Below are 24736 nucleotides of genomic sequence, written 5' to 3'. Positions count from 1 at the left end.
TGTTCTTTAAGCGCAGTGTGTCAAGCAAGGGAGAAGGATGTACCATTTTAAAAAGTCTTTAGTCGGTTTGTCCGGGGCCAGAATAGGATCGCCGACCTCTCAGACTCAGAGCAGACACTCCAAACAAAATCCCCTTGCTCTTTTCTGATTATTCCACATTGTGTCTGGATAACCTATACCCATGAGGTGGGCAACTACTGCTCCCCTCTCTGCTGACATGAAAAGGATTAGTTTCTGGTCTGACACCTGGAGTATGTCATTCAATCCAGGCAAATCTCACATTCTCTTCCTCTCTGGAAGGATCATCGAACAAACCCACCTATCTAATTCCATGATCAACCACTGGAAGAGGTTTAGTTCAATGAATGTTATGGGCCTCACTATCAGGAACGTCCGCTCCCAGGCAGACCTCATATCAAAGCTGGCTTCCAAAGCCAGCTTCAGACTGGGAAACCTCTGTCGTGCCAAGACCTTCTTTTGTATGTCTGAACTTCCCAGTTTACAAAGAATTTGTACAATGAAGAACTGCTCTCGTTATTCATTTGCCTCAAAAATGTTTTGCCCAATCAAAACCTATTTTGGTCAAATAAAACAAAAACAAAATGCACGTTCATGAAAAGAGAGAAATGGCAAATTAAAAGAGGACTTAAATCAGATTGTGCTCAAATAACTTTTAAAAGTCTATTGCCAAATATTACCTTCTCTAGAAATACCTTTCCTCTCGGAACACCATCTTTAGTAACAAGTGTGACGTCCATGACACATTGACACAAAGCCACTTGTAATTTGCCAGCCATCTTCCTAAGACACTCCGATGACACTTGTTCATAAGTAGCTTTCCACTCGATTCTCCTTCATACCAAGAGGAACTCTTGAGTAACCATCTCTTCATTTCAGGATTAAAACAAAAAGAAAATCAGCCCAGAAATATTGCATGAAATGTCCATGTGAGGCAAGATGACCACAATCCTGCAGCATGTCTGTGCTTCTTGGTAACGGTATATGGGTGTGTGAACATTTGATAAGCTTCCTCCGAATTAGCTTTTTGATGAATTTACAGAGATATTTCCCAAATATTTGTATTTAGGGAATGACAGCTTAATCCAACCCTACTTGTGCATAGGTCCGACAAATCCTCCCTTAACTTACCCCTCTTACACGCAGATTTCCTTGTTTTGTCCTGCTTCCCCGCTGTAAGGTTGTTACCCTCCTAAAGGCCCTGTCACACCTTGACATTTTAGCCAGCGTATGCCGACGTATGAAAAATTTGTCTTAAACGCTGGCGGACGTCGAATACGTTATGGGTAAGTTTTGTATACGTTAAGAGCACGCTGAAGCACGCTGGCATACGTCGTAGTAAGCCGAGCTCGTCAATAAATTTTAAGCATGCTCAAAATTTTTCGACATATGCCAGTGTATGACTCACACGTTCCGCATACGCTGGCCATAAGTTGTAGGCACGTTATGCGATCGTTGACACACGTTACTTGTAAGTTACTCATATTAGAGTTCCCACAATAGGGTCCCGTGACCGTTTTTCCGGGGCCAAGGTTTGAAGGTTGATTTTAGTCAATTTGAGGGTGCTGATTAAAATGAGCTGGGGTGAACGTCGTGAAAATGTGGGCAAACTCTGCCATTAAATAATAATATTATAAATAATAATCTGGTAAAATAATATTAACATCTCTTATATTTTGACTGTGGCAATGTTTTTACAGTTGTAAATGAAATGAAATGAAATCTCCATTGAAACACATACATGTCAGTGAGCATGAGCGTCGTAAATCCACGACAGCATATAGAGATGGGTCCAGAAATGTGTACATGAAAACATCAGATAGGTTTCCTGCCACAAATAACTTCCAGGTGCTGTTCAGCAATCAGGGAAACAAACAAAGGCTGCAAAAGTTTCGAAAGGATGAGTTCACCACGCTTGTAAAGAATCATAGAGAAATTGACTTTGTGTACTCCATCAGGCAAAATTGTTGGAACATCTCCTCTGGAGAAAGGATGGAAGAATTTGAATGTAGTCACATTGAGGTGGACACAATGCTGTTCTTCATCTATTCTCAAATCGGAAAAGCAGGAAAAATGGAGACAGTCGTGATTGATGCCGAGGACACAGATGTAGTGATTCTTTCTGCATATGTTGCACATCAACTGGAGGGCACCCTTGCTATTAAACGGAAAGACAAAATCATCAGCTGCAGAGACCTTTGCTCTGATGATGTAGCTGAAATATTAATCCCATGACACATCCATAGTGGATCTGATAGAACATCTGGTTTCTATGGACATGGGAAAAAACACAGTTTATGAAAAAGGAACAGGAACTCAGGAGGCATGCAATCTTTTGAAAGATGTTGGCAAAACACTTCCAGTGACACAAGAGGTGCTTCAGCAAATGGCCACATTCACTATTAGACACATCTTTAATGACACAATCAGTAAACAGTTAGGTGAAGCCAGAGCACGGAAGTGGGGTCAGATGAAAAACAAGTCCACATCCCACATCCCACCAGATCTAGATTCTCACAATCTGCATGTGACGCGAGTTAACTACCAAGTTTACATTCAACTAAACTATGACAAGCCGGATGCACCCCCAAATCCCACCAACCATGGATGAACAATGAAAGACGGTAGATGTGTGTCAGTGAGGTATACCCATGATGCACTCCCAAGAAGTTTACATGACTTGGTTGAACAAGAACAGACATTGTTGCACGATGATGAGGCTGAAAGTAATGATGAAGTTTGTGACTCTGGAGCCAGCGACTCAGATAGTGACTGAAGGGTTACATGTATGTGTTTCAATGGAGATTTCATTTCATTTCATTTCCAACTGTAAAAACATTGCCACAGTCAAAATATAAGAGATGTTAATATTATTTTATTATGACTGTCTGAGATAAAAGACAGTTTGCACAGTACATCAAACTTTGGTCAATGCAAATTACAAGAATACTTACCGGGAAAGCGTCAATTGCCGGGAATTCAGATAATTCATGTTTTATTTCATTTTTCCATTGAAACACTGTTGCTCCACAGAAAAAAATGAAGGAATGTTGATATTCTTTCATCATATTACTGTTCTAGATAAAGTACAGGAGGGACATACAAAAGAATGGTATAACCTATCTGAACAGTGTAAAAGTTGAGAAATTGATATTATGTACACATCATGTTCTGAAAATAAAGACAATGATTGCGCCCTTCTCTTCTTGTCTCAATCTGTTGTGCACTCCCACATATAAACAAACATTTACTTGCATGGAAAGATTCACTGCCAATAATATTATGAGAAGAAAATTGATTTTTTACTATTTTCCAGATGTTACTCGACGACAATCTTGGATTTGGCCCCCGAAAAGTTATAATTCATATTTTGTGACTTAACCCTTAAATATAACAATCTGGAATGGTAATATATGGCATCCTTGACCTTCAAAACGTATATTTTGACCCAAAAATCATAAAAATCGGACATGTAGAACCAAAGATATGCAATTTTTGATATACTGGAAGTGGCATGGCGGCCATTTTGAATTTTCGCATCTGGCCGAGTTAGCCCACATTTTCACGAGGTTCACCCAGCTCAGTTTAATCAGCACCCTCAAATTGACTAAAATCAACCTTCAAACCTTGGTCCTGGAAAAACGGTCACGGGACCCTATTGTGGGAACTCTACTATCATAAGTCAAAACACGTCGAGGTAATGTTTAGCGTACCCGAAACTTCTTTCTAACCTATGAGTAATGTGCTTTGAACCTATGTGTAACGTATCTCCAACACATATTGACGAATGCAGACGTATTTGATTGACATCTTCCGGACGACCACAGAACTTACTGAACGTGTTTCTAACTTACAGCTACCGTATAATGGCGTATTGGCAGCGTTTAGGGGAATTGGTATATAAAAATGGGCTTCACAGGAGGAACCAGTCAGTGTTTCAGACTCCATGGTGAGTAGATGTCCATGTCAGTAGTAACAGTAGTAGTAGTAGGTGAGCGTGTCAGTAGTAGTAGTAGGTCCATGTCAGTAGTAGTAGGTGAGCGTGATGGGGAGGGTGTGGGTGATGATGGATCCTCCTTGCGTCCGTGTCCATGGCCACGGCCAGGAGACTTCTTGGCAGTATTCTTCGAAGTTTTCTTCGGCATGATGATGATGTTGACACTTCGATGTCTGGTGCGGTTATGAATTAAATAGTCGAGCGGCAGCGATTTAAATCGTTGAGCAGCACCCTATTAAAGGCTACGCCACGTGATCGTCGGCGATACGCTGCCGCGCTATGCATACGTTAGACTATCGTTGGGCATACGTTGTGAACGCCGACAACACGCGAAGCATTCGTTAGAATGTTATCTATAAGTTATCGAAACGTTATGCATACGTCCAACTCGTTATGAATACACCCAAAACTGAAAAAACATCAATAGTTCAGCGTAGAAAAACATTTAAAAAAAATGCCGAAGAAAACTTCGAAGAATGCTGCAAAGAAGTCTCCTGGCCTTGGCCGTAGAAGCGGACGCAAGGAGGATCCATCATCACCCACACCCTCCCCATCACGCTCACCTACTACTACTACTGACATGGACCTACTACTACTACTACTACTGACATGGACATCTACTCACCATGGAGTCTGAAACACTGATGGGTTCCTCCTGTGAAGCCCATTTTTATATACCAATTCCGCTAAACGCTGCCAATACACCATTATACGGTAGCTGTAAGTTAGAAACACGTTCAGTAAGTTCTGTGGTCGTCCGGTAGACGCCAATCAAATACGTCTACACTCTACATACGTCAATATGCGTTTGAAATACGTTACACATAGGTTCAAAGCACATTACTCATAGGTTAGAAATAACTTTCGGGTACGCTAAACATTACCTCGACGTGTTTCAACTTATGAGTAACTTACAAGTAACGTGTGTCGACATGTCAACGATCGCATAACGTGCCTACAACTTATGGCCAGCGTATGCGGAACGTGTGCGTCATACGTCGACAAATTTTGAGCATGCTTAAAATTTGTCGACGAGCTCGGCGTACTACGACGTATGCCAGCGTGCTCTTAACGTATACAAAACTTACCCATAACGTATTCGGCAAATTTTTCATACGTCCGCATACGCTGGCTAAAACGTCAAGGTGTGACGGGGCATGACGATGATGACACTTCGATGTCTAGTGCGGTTATGATTTAAATCGTTGAGCGGCAGCCTATTAATAGCCTACGCCACGTGATCGTTGGCGATACGTTGCCTCACGCTATGCATACGTTAGACTATCGTTGGGCATACGTTGTGAACGCCGACAACACGCTAAGCATTCGTTGGTACAAGTTATCTATGTTATCGAAACGTTCTGTGTACGTTACTAATACGTTATGCATACGTCCAACTCGTTATGAATACGCCCAAAACTGAAAAAACATCAATAGTTCAGCGTCCGCCAGCATTTTACATACATTTTGATACGTTGCCATACGCTGGCTAAAACGTCAAGGTGTGACAGGGTCCGAACCCCTGTCACCTCACTCTTTCACGACCGTACATGTTACTTAAATAAATAAAAACCAGAAAAAGAGCAATCAGAGATTGCAGACCATCACCAGGACTTTTGTGTGGTGTTTGTCAGGTCAGATCAGGTGAGAAATGGGAGCATGTGCCAGAGCAGCGCGTCATTGCGTCCACTTTCAGCCGGTACTCCAGAGGCCTCCGTCTGGCCATCTCCCAGGCAGATGGCTGGCCCATCTCAATCTCCTTGAGATGCTGATCAACCTGTTGCAACCACGAGGCATGTGGTCAGCCCATTGGCCTCCTCCACTCAAGGCTTCCTCGCAGAGAATCTGGTGAGCAGGATGAGCGTCAGGAAAACAAGCCACATGTCCATACAGCCGCAGCTGACGCTCACGGACGATGCAAGTAACAAATCTCATTTGAGTCTCTCTCAGCAACCACTCGTTGGACACAAAGTCCAACCAGCAATAGCCAAGGATTCTCTGAAGAGACCTGGTTCCAAAGGAATTAAGTCTCTGTCTCAGATCCCTGGTCAGAGTCCAAGTCTCACATCTGTAGAGCAAGCACCAAGGACCTGAAGACTCAGACTTTCGTCCTCCTGTCCAGGTAACGACAGCGTTACACCCCATGATCCAGTGAATCCATGACTCCCCAGGCCCAACCCAGATGTCTATTGACCTCTGGCTCACAGCCAGCAGGGACATGAATATCACTGCAAATGTAAGTGAATCTCACCGTGACTTTAATATCCTCGCCACAAACAGGTACAGACAGGACAGCAGCATCCAAGATGTCACTGAAAACCTGGATCTTAGTTTTGACCCAGGAAACCCGAAATCCCAGTGGCTCAGACTCCTCATTCAGCACCTCGAGGGCCCCCAAAAGGATATCTGGAGTCTCCGCAAAGATGACTGCATCGTCTGCGAAATTAATGTCGGAGGTCTTGACATTCCCAAACTATGCACTGTAGCTTGATCTTTCCAACATCTTCCCCAGAATCCAGTCCAGACAAGTGTTGAAAAGTGTGGGGACAGTACACACCCATGACAAACCCCAGTAACAACTGGAAATATATCAGAAATGGTATCGCCACATCTCACAGCACTCTCAGTGCCAGAGTGGAGTTCAGACATCAGATTGATCAGTTTTGGTGGCACCCTATGAAGAGCAAGAATCCTTCAGAGGGCATCCTGTGTTTGTCTACTGGTGTGTTATATAATTATTGAGATAATTAGAATTGCCACATTATAACTGCTGGCAGTGATGACCGGGTACCAAGATGTCCCACTTTGATCAGACACCTGACCCTGACCCAAGACGTTTTTTTTTATTATTATTCACTTGAATTCAGAATGGGATGAAAATAAATTGAATTATAATGAAATGGAAGACCAAATAGGTAGAGTCCTGCATTGGAGTCATCCAAAGGAACCCAAACAAGCAAAAAGCAAAGATGAAGTCATCAGGAGGAACCTGGATAGGATTCGCATTTGAGCTGATATTACTCTACCATCAAACCAATCCAGGCACAGCCAAGTGAGCCTTATTCAATAAATAAAAATAAAAAAGAACCCAGATCAAAAAAAGAAAAAAATTCTGGCTGCCAGACCATGTATCCGATGAAGTTGAAATTTAAAACATGTATTCCTCATCAGTACTCGATCATAATGGTGAAGTTTCACGTTGATTGATTAAGCGGTTCCAGAGAAAACATTTAATATTTTTCTTTAATCCAATATGGCTGCCAAACCATGTGACCGATCAATTATTCCTTAACAAACTTGTACACCCAAGGCTTGGGGAACATTTGTGTGAAGTTTTCCCTCGATCTGTCCAGCCGTTCTGGAGAACAAGATTTTTTTTATAGCTTTTAGGGTAAATCCAACACTGTTGCCAAACCATGTGACATATGATGTCATATGTGTGATCCTTTTGTTCCTCATGATTCGGTGGTCATACGTGTAAAGTTTTGCCTCGATCTGTTCAGCCACTTCAGAGAAGATTTTTGAAGGTGTTTAAAAAAAAATATGGCTGCTGAATCACATGACCGATAACGTCATCAATTTTTTTTCTGTGGACCATTTTATCTCCAGATGACCCTCAATTTCTCATACTGATCAGATGTTGCATTTTACATATGCAATTGTGAGACAGAGGTCCAGTTTTCTCGTTTTTCCAACATGGCTGCCACACCACGTGACCTATGGTGAAAATTGTCTCAATCTGACAAGTGGTTGCGGAGAAAAACACAAAAGTTCTGTGCAGACAGACAGACAGACAAACAAACAAACAAACAAACAAACAAACAAACAAACAAACAAACGGACCTGAAAGCAAAACCCAAAAAACTTCGGCAAGGGTAAAAATAAAAGTCACACACTTAATCTTAAAAGGATATCTGTCCATGTGGAAAGTGTCACCCATGGAAATGGACATCAAAGCCTGGAGGTTCCTCTCCTCTTCATTGCCAAAACAATAACCATTAGCTTTATCTACAGTCTTCATTACATCGTGCATGCTTTCCTTGTCCTGGAAATACAGGATTTATCATCAGTCCTTGCACATTTCTAAAGACGGTCAATCACTATGATCAATATTTAATAGAGGGCACGTCACCATCAGGGTTCCACATCTGCATTATGCCACACCGATTCAGCTTTGCCAATGATTTCCTCAGGCAACAAAAGATTAAGCATCAATGGGAGAAATGGGGTTATCAGGTCTACAGATAGTGTGACCAGCAAAGGGACACTGGCATACCTGGACATTGAGGGGCAGGAAGCAGACAAGACCGTAGGATTCAATGAGCGACACCAACTCCTCATTCAGTTTCTTGAACTTGGCCAAGAAGGGGTCGTCGGCAAGGTGGTCCAACAAGTAGGACAAATCCATTACCTCAGTGTAGTAGTCCAGATTGAAAGCTGGCCACAGGTGGGACAGTCTGTTTAGCCAAAGTGCCAGTTTAGCTCGAGAGCATTTCCTGCATAACAATGACCAGGACTGACAGTGCCGACAGACAATCATCGATTCTTCAGGATAAGTGCTACCTACAGGCAAAATTACTACAATTTCCATCTCTTAACATTATGGTCAAGGTAAGATGACTATCTTTATTTCACATTGATTATGGCTCAAAGAATTGCATGAATTACACAAAGTTGCAAATGCTATGCGGTGCTCAGTACACTGGGTGGCCAAAGCGGCCTTCTTACCTTTTAAAAATGGATTAAAAAAAAAAGTTTGGAGACAACAGTGTTAAACGTAGTTTTGTAAAAAGGACAAACTTTATCAATCACACAAGTTGGATTTATCGAAAATCGATTTTTATTTTTCCATGAAAATGACTAATGTACATGACTATGTTATCGCTTGGGGACTGGTCGTAAACTAGTCAGTGAACCCTTTCCAGGTGCGATCCACTCTCTGCTGCTTAAATGAACAGCAGAAAAATGTTTTGAAACTTTTTCAAAGGTAATTTTAGATACTTCAAAAACAACCACAAACAAATTCCGAGATGGAAATGCCAGCATAAAACCGACACCAAAACCCCCTTCCATTTCCCTATCGACTACAAGTCACGTTTCAATGATGCCATCACAAACGGTTACCAGTAAATGACAGCACAATGGAAAGACTCACCCAAGCGCCCGTATTGCTCTATGAGGTCCACCTTAGAAAGGATATTAATGTGGGGAAGCTCCACATGTAGCATCGTGCAGAGTGTCGTGCACAGCACCGATACGAACTTCCCTGGGTCGCTGCAGTAGTGAGAATCCACCAAGTGCACCGCTGCCAACTGACGAATGCACAAACATGGTTATTAGCATGCCAGTCATCACTTTCTATCTTTTGATACGTGTCGAAATTGGAGAGTTTCAGATTTTGCAGTCGCTGTGATTTTTTTTCTTTTATTTTTGTTTTTAATAGCATGGCAGGTGTGAAAATATTTGTCGCCTGTTAAGTTAAAACATTTAAAATGATGCCTTTGGCGACTTCGTCAGCAGAGGCATAAAAAGTAGGACAAAGGCAAAGCACCATGAACTAGTGCAACTGCTCCGACCGATGCTGCAATGGCCAGCATACATTGCATGATGAAAAGGAACAAAACAAGTGGGGGAAAAAAATAATGTCCATCAATTGGCAACTCAATTCACATTATATTATTCATCAATTACACCAGTTAGAAACCGGTAGAACCTTCAAAAAGCACATTGATATGCAAACATGGCACAAACGTTACTTTGACCATCTGAGATAATCAGAGGAGAACCCAACAAAGGCCCAACACAATTCCATTTAACCACAGGATAACAGTCCCACAACCCTCCTGCACTTCAAGATAGCTGTTCACCACTACCTCAGGTCACCCCCCACCATCCATACTCATGACCTCTTCCACCCCAAATTACCCCATTCCCAAACACTCCATTTTTCCAGGTTATTGTGATTATTCCCCCCCCTCTCCCTTAACTCTTCGTTTGTTCATTCATTGTCAGTTGGTTTGTTCCTTTTCTATTTCATCCCCACTTTCCCCTTCCCCTTCTTCCTGGATTTCATTCAGCTTGTTCACCCAGATATGTCCTTATCCCCCTCCCCTCCCCTCAATCTCTCTCCCTCTCTCCCTCTCTCACTCATACTCTGCTGTTGCTGTTTGCCCCTTTCCACTCTGCTCTGGCAAGCCTCGATCATGTACAGCATACAAAAAAAAAAAAAAAAAATTAATGGGCTGCAGTTATTTTGAAGTCATAATCACCTGCCTAAAGCATTTGTGATCCATATCCTTTCCTGGTAAAATCTCCCAAAGAAAATAATTTTGATTTAGCTACTAAAAGCTGAATAAACAAGAAGGGCACTCGGTAGAGCGGATACCTCCGCCACGTAATTCCTGATCCATGAGAACATGTCCTGATATCTAAAGGGGCTGTCACACCTTGACAATTTAGCCAGCGTATGCTGACGTATGAAAAATTTGTCTAAAACGCTGGCACACGTCGAATACGTTATGGGTAAGTTTTGGATACGTTAAGAGCACGCTGGCATACGTCGTAGTACGCCAAGCTCGTCGACAAATTTTTAACATGCTTGAAATTTTTCGGCGTATGACTCACACGTTCCGCATACACTGACCATAAGTTGTAGGCACGTTACGCGATCGTTGACACACGTTACTTGTAAGTTACTCATAAGTCGAAACACGTCAAGGTAATGTTTAGCGTCAGCGTTCCAGACTCCATGGTTTTTTTTTTTTTCTTCAGCATGACGGTGATGTTGACACTTCGATTTCTAGTGCGGTTATAATATAATATAATATAATTAATAGGCTTCCGCTCAACGATTTGAATCATAACCGCACTAGAAATCGAAGTGTCAACATCACAGTCATGCCGAAGAAAAAAAAAAACAAGCATTCAGAGACTGGTACTTACAAAATCGTCAACTTTACCTCTGACCTTGTCTAATAAAAGCTGTCTCGAAAGAAGGTAGCGACGCAAACCAGAAGTTTCTACGATGATTCTGTCCCAAACCATCAAAAATCGTAACGTCGACCGAAGCAAAAATCTCCATTTCTCCACACAATTATTTAATAATATTTTATCAGTCACAAAACCGTAATATTCGGCCATCCACCAACAATCTTTACATAATCCGACGGCTTAGTGAGGCAGGCATGCGACGATAACCTTTATTGGGATAAAAAAAAGACTTTTAAACACCATCTTTATCGAAAACACCGTCAGCGCGCACACGCAAAACCTTTACGTTACTCAACGACGCGTCTGCTCGAGCGTGCTGCACCACGTGACGCGGTGAGTGAAATATTTTTTATGCAATCTTAAAACGTCTCCAAAACATCCGATTTTTACCAGAATTGACATCCGAGTGTTGAGCGTCCTAAGCGATCGCAAAAACCGAAGACAAAATCAAAATCGAAGTTAAAACGAACTCGTAACGTTGACTGAAGCAAAAATACTCCATTTCTCCACATGAATTTACGGAATTATGTTTGACCTCACTGTGACCTTGACCTTTGACCGATTTTGACCAAAATCTAATCAGCGCTAGCAATCACCCTCGTGAATCACGTGGTGTAATTTGACATTGGAAGCTTCTTCCATTCGAGTTATCGTGCCTACAAAGAAACAAACAAACACACAAACAGAGGACGGAAGTCATCAATATACTTATGGAAATCTTTAGATTTCGTAAGTAAAAAAAAAACCATGGAGTCTGGAACACTGACGGGTTCCTCCTTTTATATACCAATTCCCTTAAACGCTGCCAATACGCCATTATACGGTAGCTGTAAGTTAGTTACACATTAAGTAAGTTCTGTGGTCGTCCGGAAGACGTCAAATACATCTACATACGTCAATATGCGTTGGAGATACGTTACACATAGGTTCAAAGCACGTTACTCATAGGTTAGAAATAAGTTTCAGGTATGCTAAACATTACCTCGACGTGTTTCGACTTATGAGTAAGTTACAAGTAACGTGTGTCAACGATCGCTTAACGTGCCTACAACTTATGGCCAGCGTATGCGGAACGGGTGCATCATACGCTGGCATACGTTGAAAAATTTTCAACATGCTGAAAATTTGTCGACGTACTCGGCGTACTACGACATATGCCAGCGTGCTCTTAACGTATTCAACGTGTACCAGCGTATTCGGCAAATTTTTCATCCGTCGGCATACGCTGGCTAAAACGTCAAGGTGTGACAGCGGCTTGACACTTCGATGTCTAGTGCGGTTATGATTTGAATCGTCGAGCCGCAGCCTTTAAATAGGCTACGCCACGTGATCGTCAGCGATACGCTGACACGCGCTATGCATAAGTTAGACTATCGTTGGGCATAGGTTGTGAACGCCAACAACACGCTCACCATTCGTTGATACAAGTTATCTATATGTTATTGAAACGTTCTGTGTACGTTACTAATAAGTTATGCATACGTCCAACTCGTTATGAATACGTCCAAAACTGGAAAAAAACATCAATAGTTCAGCGTACGCCAGCGTTTTACATACATTTTGATACCTTGCCATACGCTGGCGAAAACGTCAAGGTGTGACAGCAACTTAACCCAATAAATTTTTGAAATATCATGCTGTGCAGCACTATATAGTTTTTTGGCCCTATCTCTCAATGGTGAAGAATCAATTTACAAATTAAATAATTCTCTTATCCAGATCCGGATTCGGATCTTCACCAAAATCGAATCAATTCATCCTTGCGACACACCCAACTTGTCCACCAAGTTTCATCCGAATCCCTCCACAACTTTTGAGATATCGTGCTATATATAATCGGTTTAGCATGATCTCTCCAATGGTGAAGAATCACTGAAATTTAAAAAAAAAAATAATCAGATCCGGATCTTCATCAAAATTGAACCAATTCTTCCTTGTCACACACCCAACGTGTCCACCAAGTTTCATCCGAATCCGTCCACAACTTTTGAGATATCGTGCTATATATCGTTTTTAGCCCTATCCCTCAATGATGAAGAATCACTTAAAAATTCTAGTAGTCAGATCTGGATCCAGATCTTCACCAAAATCTAATCAGTTCATCCTCGTCACACACCGAACTTGTTCACCAAATTTCATCCGAATCCGTTCACAACTTTTGAGATATCGTGCTTTATATCATTCTTGGCCCAATCTCTCGATGGTGAAGAATCACTTTAAAAATTCTCGGAGTGGGATCCGGACCCACATCTCCACTAAAATCTAATCAGTTCGTCCTTGTCACACACCAAACCTGTCCACAAAATTGTCTGGATCCGTTCACAACTTTGAGATATCCTGCACACAAACAAACAGACAGAGGGGTGAAAACATAATAACCTCCTTCACCTTCGGTGGTGGAGGTAACAAAAGGACCAATCATTATTAAGTGTAAATGTGTTAAAATAAATCTTATTTGTTCGGCATGACTTGAGCAACAAGTGAGTGAAAATAAAATGCCAAAATGGGTTAAAAATAATAGCAACAACTTACACGGACATTGTCCTTTGTGAGGCTTTCAAACACGCTCTTTAATGCTCCATGGTGGGTGTACAACTCCACTTGACCCGGACAATCGAAGAGGAGGTAATTACTACGCAAAGAGACCATCTGCTTGTGCAGCCAGTCTAAGTTGCTCTCAAGGTAGTCCATACAGTAGAGCAGGCCACCGTTTGGACCCAGGGACAGGGACTCCATTACATCTGAGAGCGTCACCAACTCACTGATGTCCGCAGCACAGCTGGAAGAGATAGAACATGGGAACGTGCATTAGCAATCCACTCCTGTACCGTAGTGACGACCTCAAGATGGCTCTCTGCATTTAGGCTAACTCTAAAATATAAACCCTTTCAGCTGATGTCACATTTCTCATGATGTTCACTTCCAGGAAGCCATTATCGACGGCAAGTGATAAGTGAGTAAACATAGAGAATGTGCAGTGTGACATCAAATGTGAGAAGTAAAATGGCTTGTGAATGTAAAACATTTCGGTAAAAATACGTGCATTATCAAGCAAATTTTTTCATCAACAACAACAAAAAAACACCAAAATACTCGACATGAAGTGTTCAGGACATATTACACGTTTTGATGGTGTCAAACACTCTCATCTTGAGTTAGCAATCCACTGAGCACACCTTTTCTCTGTAAATTATTTTATTTTCTCTCCTTGGTCTGTGACCACTGATCGGAGTAAGAAAAACGACTTTGTGTCCCCATTTGATTTGGTTTGAACATCCACACACTGCATAACTGTGAACCATTGCACTGGTCACAGTTAGATCAACATCCTTTGTCCACTTTGTGACCTAAAAGTATTAAAAACCAGCCTCAGTGGCTAAATGGTTAGAGCAGTGTTTGTCAAGGTGGGGCGTGGCAATATTTTGGTGGGGCATGAGGATTCAAAACCCTTTTCAAGATCAAAGGAACAATGATGAGGCTGTCTGAGGAGAGCGAAAAGAAATACCCCAACTCAACTACTTTGGCAAGGAAAGTATTGAAAAATTTTCCATCACCTTATTAAGTCTCGTTGCCGATTTGCTGCAAGCTAAGAGAAATCGACTGGAAATCACGAAACGTGGTGATTTAAGGCTGAAACTGACAAAATTGGTTTCTCGAATCAAACAAATCTGCAGCCAGCGTCAAGGGCATGGCTCCCATTGAAGTGAGGAGCAATTGAATAATATTTGCAATAAAGTTTTAATAAAGCCTTTTGAATACATATGTAGTATATACTGTAGTGTCTCCAATCATGGTGGGGCATGGGACAAAAAAGGTTGAGAAACACTGGGTTTGAGTGTCTGCTTCGAGTCTGGAAGATTGGTGGTTCAAACCCTGGATGGATATATATATATATATATATATATATATATATATATATATATATATATATATATATATATATATATATATATATATATATATATATATATATGTCCTGAACATCACCAAGATCAGAAGCAAGTCACTCAAACTTCCCGAGACCCTGATTTTCTTTTAATGGCGTGAACAAACTTCGGTACATCACGGGTGATGAAGGTTGTGGTTAAGTTTCATTGAAATAGTGTTTGTTGTTTCGGAGAAGAGAGCAAACACCTTTTTTGGGGGGAGGGGGTCAGCTCCCCCCTCCCCCCATAGAGCCTTAATGCTTTAATGAGCGCAGATTGTGATGCAGTTAATAAAGCTTCCTTCGACATGACATGTGAAGCTTGTGACCAAGTTTCATCAAAATCGGGACTAAAGACCAGTGCCGGATTAAGCCTCGGCTGGCCCTAAGGCACATTTTGAAATTTTAGAGAATGGCCTGAAAATTTAAAATTGGATCTCGGGCTCATGGAAATGGACCCCAGACAAAAGATGAACTAATTCAAGAGCAAAAGATTTAATACAAAAAAAAGACAAATATTTAATGTGAAAATAATTTTTGGCCCGAATTTTTGGCTGGCCCTAAGGCACATGCCTTGTCTGCCTAATGGTTAATCCAGCACTGCTAAAGTCCAAGTGAGCTAAAATAAATAAATAAAAATACCAAAGACTTTGACGAGTCTGACGAGCTCCTGGTGCGTTGAAGTTCCTTGTACGGAAACACACTATTATTGAGAATTACTCAGGCATTGCAATCCACGCCACCTTTCCCTCTCCCTCCATTTACATTGGTTATTACCTCCAAGATGGCGGCGTCTGCACGCAGCACGTGTGCGTGACGTCATTGTAAATGCCTCCATAATAAATTGATTCCAAGATGATGACTTCCTGTGCACCCTCCCCCACTCCATGACCCAGACCCTTCCCCCCCCCCTTATTCTCCCTTCACCATTAAACTCCCCTCTCTCATTCTATGAACTACAAATCATGGCTGCTCTGACTCCAAACCTGCCTGCTGGGTCGATACCCCCGCTCCGTGCTCACCTGTAAGGGGGAGACTCGTTTGCTGGATCGAGGTTAATGACAGAAACCTTCCGGCCAAGAAGACCCAGAAACTCCCGCATGGCGAGGCAGTAAGTAGTTTTTCCCGAACCCGGGGGGCCGATAACAACCTGGCCGAAGGTTATCCTGGGGCCCGAGCTCGCCATGTTAGGACAGCACGGGAGAGACCCTCCCTGGGAGGTCAATAAACGTCGGCAATGTTAGTAAAACCAAGATGTACTGCGAACAAGTGGGAACCGGATATTGCGTCACGATCACTGTTTTTTTTTTACTTCATAAAATGGGAATATGAGTATTAGTTGAAACTTACAATTGTTTTTTGTATTTATATAATCCGATATTAGTAGCAATGTAAAGCAGAAGTGATCATACACCGCTTACTGATACCATCCGCTACCCCGCTTACTGATACCATCCGCTACACCGCTTTATTAACAATCATCCAATATACCGTATTGTTCTCAGGACTTGTAAAGATTCTATTACAATATAAACGAGACGAGAAGCTACTTAATTCGCGTTCCTCACAAAGTTAGTGTTTAGATTTATTTTCTGGGAATAGAAGACAAAATAGTATTAATTTGTGATCGGCAGAGAAGACGTGGGGTGGATGAGTCGAGGTGGTGAGGGAGGGGGGGGGGTAATTGGGCTGGAGGGAACCGGTTGAAGGTGAAGAAAAAATTCAGTTTTATTCAGCATTTAGTCCAGTGAGGAAATGTGAAACGACCCACCATGGTTAAAAAAACAACAAATAAATTCGTGTGTAACATTACAGGTTGTAACGTGTGTAACGTGTGTAACGAGTCGACATTACAGGAGCTTGAACTCAAGACGTGAGAGTGTGTGTGTGTGTGTGTGTGTGTGTGTGTGTGTGTGTGTGTGTGTGTGTGTGTGTGTGTGTGTGTGTGTGTGTGTGTGTGTGTGTGTGTGTGTGTGTTAGTGAGTGAGTGAGTGAGTGTGTGTCAATCTCACTGATGCACCAAGATCCCTCGACCTGGTCCACATTACAAGTTTCGGTCTTTTAAAAAAAATTTCATGGTTTCTGCTGCTGGAGGAGCTCGGACACAGAACAGATCAGGACACAACATGAAGGAAACAGCAGGAGAAAGGGGAAAAACCGATAGCAGGGTGGCCAAACAAGGGATGCAGGTAGCGATGAGGGTGAGGGGGAGAACGAAAGGGGTTGACAAGATGGATGTACAAGAAAAACTCTGGGAGGGCTGGGGGTGGTTGAACAGGTGTAGAAAAGATCATGGTTTCGAATGGGGAGATGACTTGCAATGGTGGTGAACAGCTGTTTTGAAGATTTGGAGGGAAGAATCAATGAGATTGACGAGAGTGTGGAAGGTGGATCCACAGGCAGGAAAAAAAGAGGAATATATGAGTGGAGGTAAGCAGTGGTTCTGGATAGAGGCAGTTTCACTAGGAGGGGGTTGTTGGTGGACCGTGTTGTGTCCTGCAGATACCTGGAGGGGAGGGGGGGTTTGGGCAAAGCACAGAGAGTGCAGAGGGTGCAAGACAGAAGAACTGAGGCAGAAGAAGACAGAGAGAGACCACCAACCAGTCGGCGATGACGAGGTGATAGGCCCACAGACTCGGCTTCATTGTGAGAGATTCTAATAATCTTGACCGCCTTGGTGTCCACGGCGTCCAGCAGGGCAAGATGTGAGACGGGAGCCAGCATAGAGGGGGTGAGCAGTACTCCATCATGCTGCGGATTAAAGCCTTGTAGGTGGATAGTAGCTCAGGTGTGCCAAGAAGGACTTTCCATGATGGAGGATGTCCAGTCGGCATCTGGCTTTAGAAGCCAACCCTGAAATGTGGCTTGTCCAAGGGTGATCATGAATGAGAGTGAGACCTTAAAGTTTGAATGACTGAACCTCTTTGAGAGGGTTGTTGAGAAAGTAGATGGGAGGGTTTGCGATACAGTCCTTTGAGAGAGACAGAGACAGAGAGAGACAGAGACACAGACAGTCACAGACAGATTTTTCAGGATTGAAAGACATTCCAAGTGTTTGACCAGTTTGTGCTTTTGTCAAGGTCTGAGGAGAGGAAACAGGCTCCTGCCTGTCTGTCAGAAGGATGAGAGATGTCACGGCAGAGTAGAGACATCAGAAAAGAAATAGAGGATTTTCCAGAGAGTCAGTGAGATCATTGATGAAGGTTAGGAATACGATGGGACTGAGGTCTCTGCTCATGCATATACTTTCTTCTTCACCGATATTACTGCCGCAAATCCAAGCACACTTTGATAATATGAATCTTTCTCATCCATCATGTTAATGTTTTATGAACTCCCTGCTCCTTTGAGTGAATACCAATGTGAAAATACCTTCAACAATAAATGTTCCCTCTCATGATTGTGTTTTAAGAGATCACGTGACGTAACCATTATTTTTTCCAGATCATTACAGGAATTGGTTCTTTAAAGCTCCTTGGCTTCAATATCCACCATAAACTCCTCATTATAAGACATTTCTTCACTGACTTCGAAAGGAAAGCGTTCCTGCTGCAAAGATCTTTCATTGCATTCCTCATCTCACCACGTGTAAGGTGAGATGCATTTACTTCACTGTGCCTCGTGTGTTGTTTGTTACTAGGTATTTAGATCACCGTGGGGTTGACACGTGTCATTATATACTCTGCAGGAGTCTATGCCATACCGAACATGTTGAATTTATGATGTACTCTACTTGTTTAAAGACTGTTCCAGTGTTCATTCAAGGGCCTTTTTGGCACGAGGGATGTGCAGAACACCTGATTGCAAGTTTACACGTAATGTAATTGCCTCGTGCAATATAATCGTTCAGCACATGCAACTCGTGCACCTTTGGGTTTTTGGAGGTTACACGGGGAATTCTGAGCAAATTTGAAACAGTCTTACTGATCCACTAGCAAGTGGATCATGCAAAAAAAACACACTGATTCAATTCTTTAACAATCTATTTTACAATGGCATGTCTGTCAGAAAATGAGAGGAATAAAATCATTGGAAACCTTCAAGCAGGGTCTTCCATTAGCCACGTTGCAAAGCTCTTTAACATGAGGAGAGGAACTGTTTATGTCCTCAGAAGACATCATCAAGTTACTGGGTCAACAGAGATACGCCAAGAAGATGAGTCTCAGGATGACGACTCCAGCTCTCGACTGATACATTCGCATGACCCTTCTATGCAGTCGTTCTCAAACTGTCTACAGTACTGCAAACAGACTCCCTGGACCTCGCAAGATGAGTGTCAATACCGTCTTGAGGCATATCCGTGATGCAGGTATCCTTGCTCATCGTCCTGTTCAGCATCCAAGGCTTACATCGTGACACATCCAAGCATGTTTACAGTGGTCAAATCAGCACGTCCAATGGACAAAGAGGCAAAGCGCAAGTGTTATGTTCAGTGATAACTCTAGGTTTCTCCTTTAAAGGCATGATGGCCGTGCACAGGTTTATCATGGAGTACGGTAGTGCCTCTCCAACCCAACCCTTCGGTCAAAATAAAAATTCCTACCATAACCTAGAGGGGCACAGCATCCTTTGCCTCCAGTAATAGCCATCCCTCCTGGAATGGTGCAACCAGCAGTCAGATATTGCTTATGAATCCATCCATTGGGACCATACTCTGTGCAGAGCGTTGGTGCTACTTAAGCAGTCTTCTTGGCTATTGGGCACAATCCTGGACGGGTCACCACTCTGACACAGTATACCAGCAAGCTGGTACTCATTTTTCCAACTTCAGAAGGATGACAGGTAGAGTCAAACCCACCTGGTATTAATTACACATGCAAGTGGGATTTTAACTCTGATCCCAGAATCCCAAGCCCACCACCCCAACCATTAAGCCAACACCAGGCATGCGATCTCTGTACCACATTAGGGAAGTTTGCCTTTTTTCCTCATGTATTCTACTTCCTTGCCCTCATGTATTCTACACCTCGCTCCCCTTGCCCATTGTACACACAGTGTTTCTCACCCTGTATTCTTCGTTGAGCAAAGAGTTTTCTGGTCTCAGACCTGTTGAGGTAACAGGAATGCCACATTGGGTGCGTTTAAATCATGGACCGGATTCATGGAATTGCTTTTTGCACTGGAAGGGGTTTTGCATGTCAGTTTGTACCACCAAGGTGTGCCTACCTATTATGTAGATGGCCTCTTAATATTTAGTGATGCACCTTATCTAAGCTTTTGCCACTCTTCAGAGCGTGGGTTCATTGAGAAATGGCCCGTCACAGGACAGGATGATGAAGTAATGTTGAACAAAGGAAGAGAGTCCTACAACATGATAGGTTGTGGCTCATTATACAGGTGTACAGCATGAGAAGGTGTGCCCTATTATATATTTTATATACAGCATGGGAGATTTTGTCCTGTTTTATTATTATTTACTCGTGGAAGCCCGTGATAAAAATACCACGATAGAAAAATAAATAAATAAGGAAGCCTTTTATTCTTGTGCTGATTGAAAGGACTCAAAAATGGGAGGTTCAACAAGGAATGTCTTGAGTTGTAATTGTAAGCACCTGGCACTTAAAGAAAAAAGAAAAGAGTAAAATGAGTTTAACAAGTTACAAGTCTGGAGACGGCGATGGTTGGTTCACGAGCAATGTACACGGTTCGCCTTTTTTATCTTTTGACCTTCGAGGGGACGCCACGGGCAAACTGGTGGAAATCGGGAAAAACGTAAATGATGAAAGTTGTAGTACTCGCAGAGCACTACTTGCATACCAACTTTCATTCAAAACAGTTGAAAACCCTAGGAGCTCAATGCCCAATTTATTGATTTTTTTTTTTTTTGAGATTTTCTAAGTTCGTGACCTTGTGACCTTGTGACCTTGACCTTGGGACAAAAATGAAAATCGAGCTCCGTGGGGCTATGCAGGTGCCATTGGGCTAACCAAATACTGAAACCTCTGCCAGATTCGACAAACCCCCTCAGAGAATATGTAACTTGAAACCAGCTACCCCCTAAAAACACATGTTTTTTGGGCGTGGCTCCTCCCATAATGGGCACAGCACGCCCATTCTCTGGAAAACACAACTAGATCATGATATAAACCTCGCACCCTAATTTTATCAAGATCGGATCAAAACCCACGGAGCTATGTTTGGGACAGACAGACAGACACACCTATAACGAATATAGTGGTCACTTACTGACTCATGAACCAATTGATTTATTCAAGATATTTGATTGGGTCAATCTTTGTTCTAACTGTGGCACTATCTGGACTTTATATACGTAAAGATGCCATCTCTTGTGTTCAACTTTGTTTTGAATATTATTTTTTCCACAGGGCTGGATTAATTTGAAGCAACTTTTACTGAATTTTCTCTTTGAGGCACATCTCCATGTTTCAGGGAAGGACAAACAGACAGCGTTACCCTGTGATATATATACCTAGCAGGACTTGAGGAGCATCTGCACAATGTAAAATGTGACTTCAAGACCTCAACTCCCCCTGCTCTCACAAACTGCACGTCTTCAACTACCCCTCCCAACACTAAGGCTACAATCCCCCCCCCCACCACCACAACAGTTCAACCCCTCCTCCTCAAACATTACTCCTCAACCTTCCCCCCCCCCACTCAACCACCATGACTCCTCAATTCCCTCCCCAACCCCAGAGCTTCTCAACCACACCCTCCCCCCCCCAACACCACAACTCATCGACCTCTGCCACACCATCACAACTCCTCAACCCTCCCCACCCCACAACTCCTCAATCCCCTCCCAACAACTCCTCTACCACACCCTCCCAACTCCCCTCTCCCCACCACAATTGATAAACCACCCCCCACCAGAACTCCTCAACCACCCCCCCCCAACCACAACTCCTCAATTCCCCCTACAAAACACAAAAACTGTGATCGAAACAACAACAGCATGGCTATTTACTTATTAAATACGCACATGAGGCCACTTGGTCTCTGAGTGATTCAAGTTGCCCTGATCGCAAATCGATAGGACAGATTGAGTTCAGAACGATTAGCATCCACACGGATAGCACTCTGTGTCTGGTGCGGTGACCACTCAGGCTCGAAGCGCCATTTGGGTGGCAGGAACCAGCACATCGCATAGCCGATTCATACGTTCCACCGAAGCATGGTAGCACCTGCCACAGCGACTTGCTTTATACACATCGATGAAAGTAAATAATTATTTCACAATGACCCTTCTCATGACATGGGTTTTCTGGTGTGGTCCCTGGTCAAGTTTTTTAAAACAGAAAATAGTCGTAAACAGACGGCTGCCTGTATCACTTCCAAAAATCCTGGTGTTGGCTTAATGGTTAAGGTGGCTAGCTTAAGATGTTAGGATCTTGAGTTTGAGCCCCTGTCAGCTGTTGAATTAAAACCAAGTGGGGTTGACTCAGCCTGTCTTCCTTCTGAGGTCGGCAAAATGAGTACCAGTATTTTGCTATGTATGCACGTGACTCTACACAGGTAGACAGATAGCAAAACAAGAACTTGAATGAAGGGCCTGAACAAGGTTGTAAATGTAGATTTCTTGACTGGAGTGTTTTGATCCATTCAAGCATCAATTCGTAATGTGAAACTGAAACTACACAGACAAGGTCTGCTATAAAGCAATGCTCTGCATGTTATGCATCTTCTACACCAATAATAATGATTCCTAATATAGCTATTTAGCACGAGTAGTATATAAAGGACTGAAACATATTGCAAACACATAAGTTTTCAGCAGCAGAATAGCTTTTATAGCACACCAGCGTAGCATGAGCTTTGCATGCAGATTAGCTGCTTATGCTACACGTTTGCACAAAAGGGCTCCTAAATAGCTTAACAATCAATATTCTTATCGATGAAGTTCATGGATTAACATAAACAAAGATAACTTATATACAAAGCTTTCCAAGGGACGAATGGGAGCAGATGGAGAAAGATTGCAGTCTGACATTTATCTTCAACTCTAAGCGAAGGCATACTTTCAAAATGGAGCTTCTGCACTATGACCATTAGATTGTGTGACCTCAACTTGCCAATAAGAGAACAGAACAATTACATTTGGCGTTATTCTCCAAATTTACCAACAGATGGCAGCCCGACCCAGACTGCAAGACATGACATTCCTTGTCTGGTATCTCCACCAAGCTCTATAACACCACTAGAGAGTCCACCAGCTTCCCTGCACGTTACCGATTTGTCCTCGCCGGCCAGCCAGCCTGCTATCCATGTTTAGTCCTTTTAGCCCAGACTCCCATAAGAGAATGAATAGGAACATGTGATATAGAATTGGATTTGAAGGTATTCCAAAGACATTTGACCAATGTCAACAAATGACAAACACTTTCGGAACAACTCAACAAAACTAATAGTCTTCAATTATATATAATCCAAAATAAGCCTTTATTATCCATAAAATGCATTCATCAATGATAAAGACATAGCACGTTTACAAGTCCTACTATACACTGCGGCCTGTCAGAGACTCTCAGGGTCTCAGAGCGTACAATATTGTTGCGAATTCGCGCCCTGCCAGCGTGCGATCGACTGCGTGTAACCAATAGTGGCCGCTTCGCCCACCGAACGTGCAATTCAGTCGTGACCCTCTCGGAACAACGCCGGGAGCTAGTCACGGGTGGGGGTTTAACCTCACCACAACTCAGTCCGCATTCTACCCGCGCGAAATAGGGTCCGATCGCCGAATGGTCGATTTACCTAAGTACCCGCGCGGGTAGCGTACCGAGGAGTTGTACCGCGCCACAGGTCGACTCCGGACACGAACCGCTTGAGCGGCTCATTCTGTGCTACAGGGATAACCGAGCGGAGTTATCGTCGACCTTGACGGTTCAGATTAGTTACCGGGTGTTTTAAACCCACTATTAATGCCTTACGTGATGCAAGATGGAGATTCAAACAAAGGAAAGGATGCAGCGAAATGCGGAACAATTGGACCAGCACATTTATTCCACGCCACACGGCAGCACGGAAGGCACGTACATTACAGTCAAGCAAGAAAACACAATAAAAGCAAGCGAAGAGACACACGCAGATCTACAACCGAATAAGGCAATTCACACGGCAACACTTAAAACAGTTCTACTTTTCAAGACCAGCGCCACCCACAGACATTTACACAAAACCCCAAAAGAAAAGGAAGTCGCGACTTCCCTGAGCGCGTCGTCCAGCCCTTGGCGACCGCATTTCCAAGTCCCTCTCGCGTGGTCCACTGGGCTCGTTCCTCGCGCCTGCACGTGTCGTCCGCCCGACCCGAACGAACGAACAGAACCTCAACCTCTTCCTCCGAATGAACGAACCATAAACAGGGACTCTCCAATAACTCTCGATAATTCTCATTCAGGGACAACCGACCAGCGACTCTCCAACAACTCTCGACAATTCTCCTCCAAGGACAAGCGACCAGCGACTCTCCACAACTCTCGACAATTCTCCTCCAGTTACAAGGGAACCAAGACTCTCCACACCCACGCCTTTTGTAGAGTCGGGCTCCGCCCTTCGCTCCGCCCCTCCCCGTTCTTGGCTCCTCCTTCCTTCGAGATGCTTCCAGAAAATGCCTCGAAGGGGGGCGTTCCTCTCCCCCGGCCACGTCACACCGCGCATCCGCCAATCGGGAGAGGACGCGCCACCCCTCCCCCTTTCTCACTTAGGACGACGAGGGAAGGAAGATTCGGGCGGGAGATATTTGCGCGGGCGTTTTGAGCGGGAGATCTTGGCGGGGGATATTTAACCGGGAGTTTTGGGCGGGAGATGCCCCTTCGCACCCTTGTTGCTGCTGCCACTCCGCTCCTTTC

The 24736-nt window shown here is 43.2% G+C and overlaps 2 protein-coding genes across 4 annotated transcripts in view; one reads left to right on the top strand and one right to left on the bottom strand.

Annotated features, from left to right (window-relative positions):
* GPN2 (GPN-loop GTPase 2) overlaps positions 1-16217 on the bottom strand; it is a 30133-nt gene extending 13916 nt beyond the window's left edge. The window contains exons 1-5 of one of the 3 annotated variants that reach the window (XM_085881586.1): positions 15953-16217; positions 13538-13784; positions 9171-9327; positions 8292-8452; positions 5624-8060 (exon numbers count right to left, since the gene is read on the bottom strand). In XM_085881586.1, coding sequence (XP_085737712.1) covers positions 7632-8060; positions 8292-8452; positions 9171-9327; positions 13538-13784; positions 15953-16116 — 1158 coding nt within the window. In that variant the 5' untranslated portion in view covers positions 16117-16217 and the 3' untranslated portion in view covers positions 5624-7631. Of the gene's footprint in view, positions 1-5623; positions 8061-8291; positions 8453-9170; positions 9328-13537; positions 13785-15572; positions 15699-15952 lie in introns of those variants that run through there. The other 2 variants (XM_085881615.1, XM_085881604.1) reach the window with 2 other exon arrangements.
* LOC147034366 (centrosomal protein of 85 kDa-like) overlaps positions 15902-24736 on the top strand; it is a 167196-nt gene continuing 158361 nt past the window's right edge. Inside the window, exons 1-2 of the mRNA XM_085881550.1 lie at positions 15902-16041; positions 18375-18523. The gene's annotated coding sequence lies outside the window, so the exon portion shown is untranslated. The remainder of the gene's footprint in view (positions 16042-18374; positions 18524-24736) is intronic.

Source organism: Eptatretus burgeri, chromosome 1, assembly GCF_056783735.1.
Source record: "Eptatretus burgeri isolate ZD-2024b chromosome 1, Ebu_testis_v1, whole genome shotgun sequence".
Lineage (NCBI taxonomy): Eukaryota > Metazoa > Chordata > Myxini > Myxiniformes > Myxinidae > Eptatretus > Eptatretus burgeri.
Note: the sequence above shows the minus strand (reverse complement) of the source record. Positions and strands in the feature narration are given on the sequence as shown.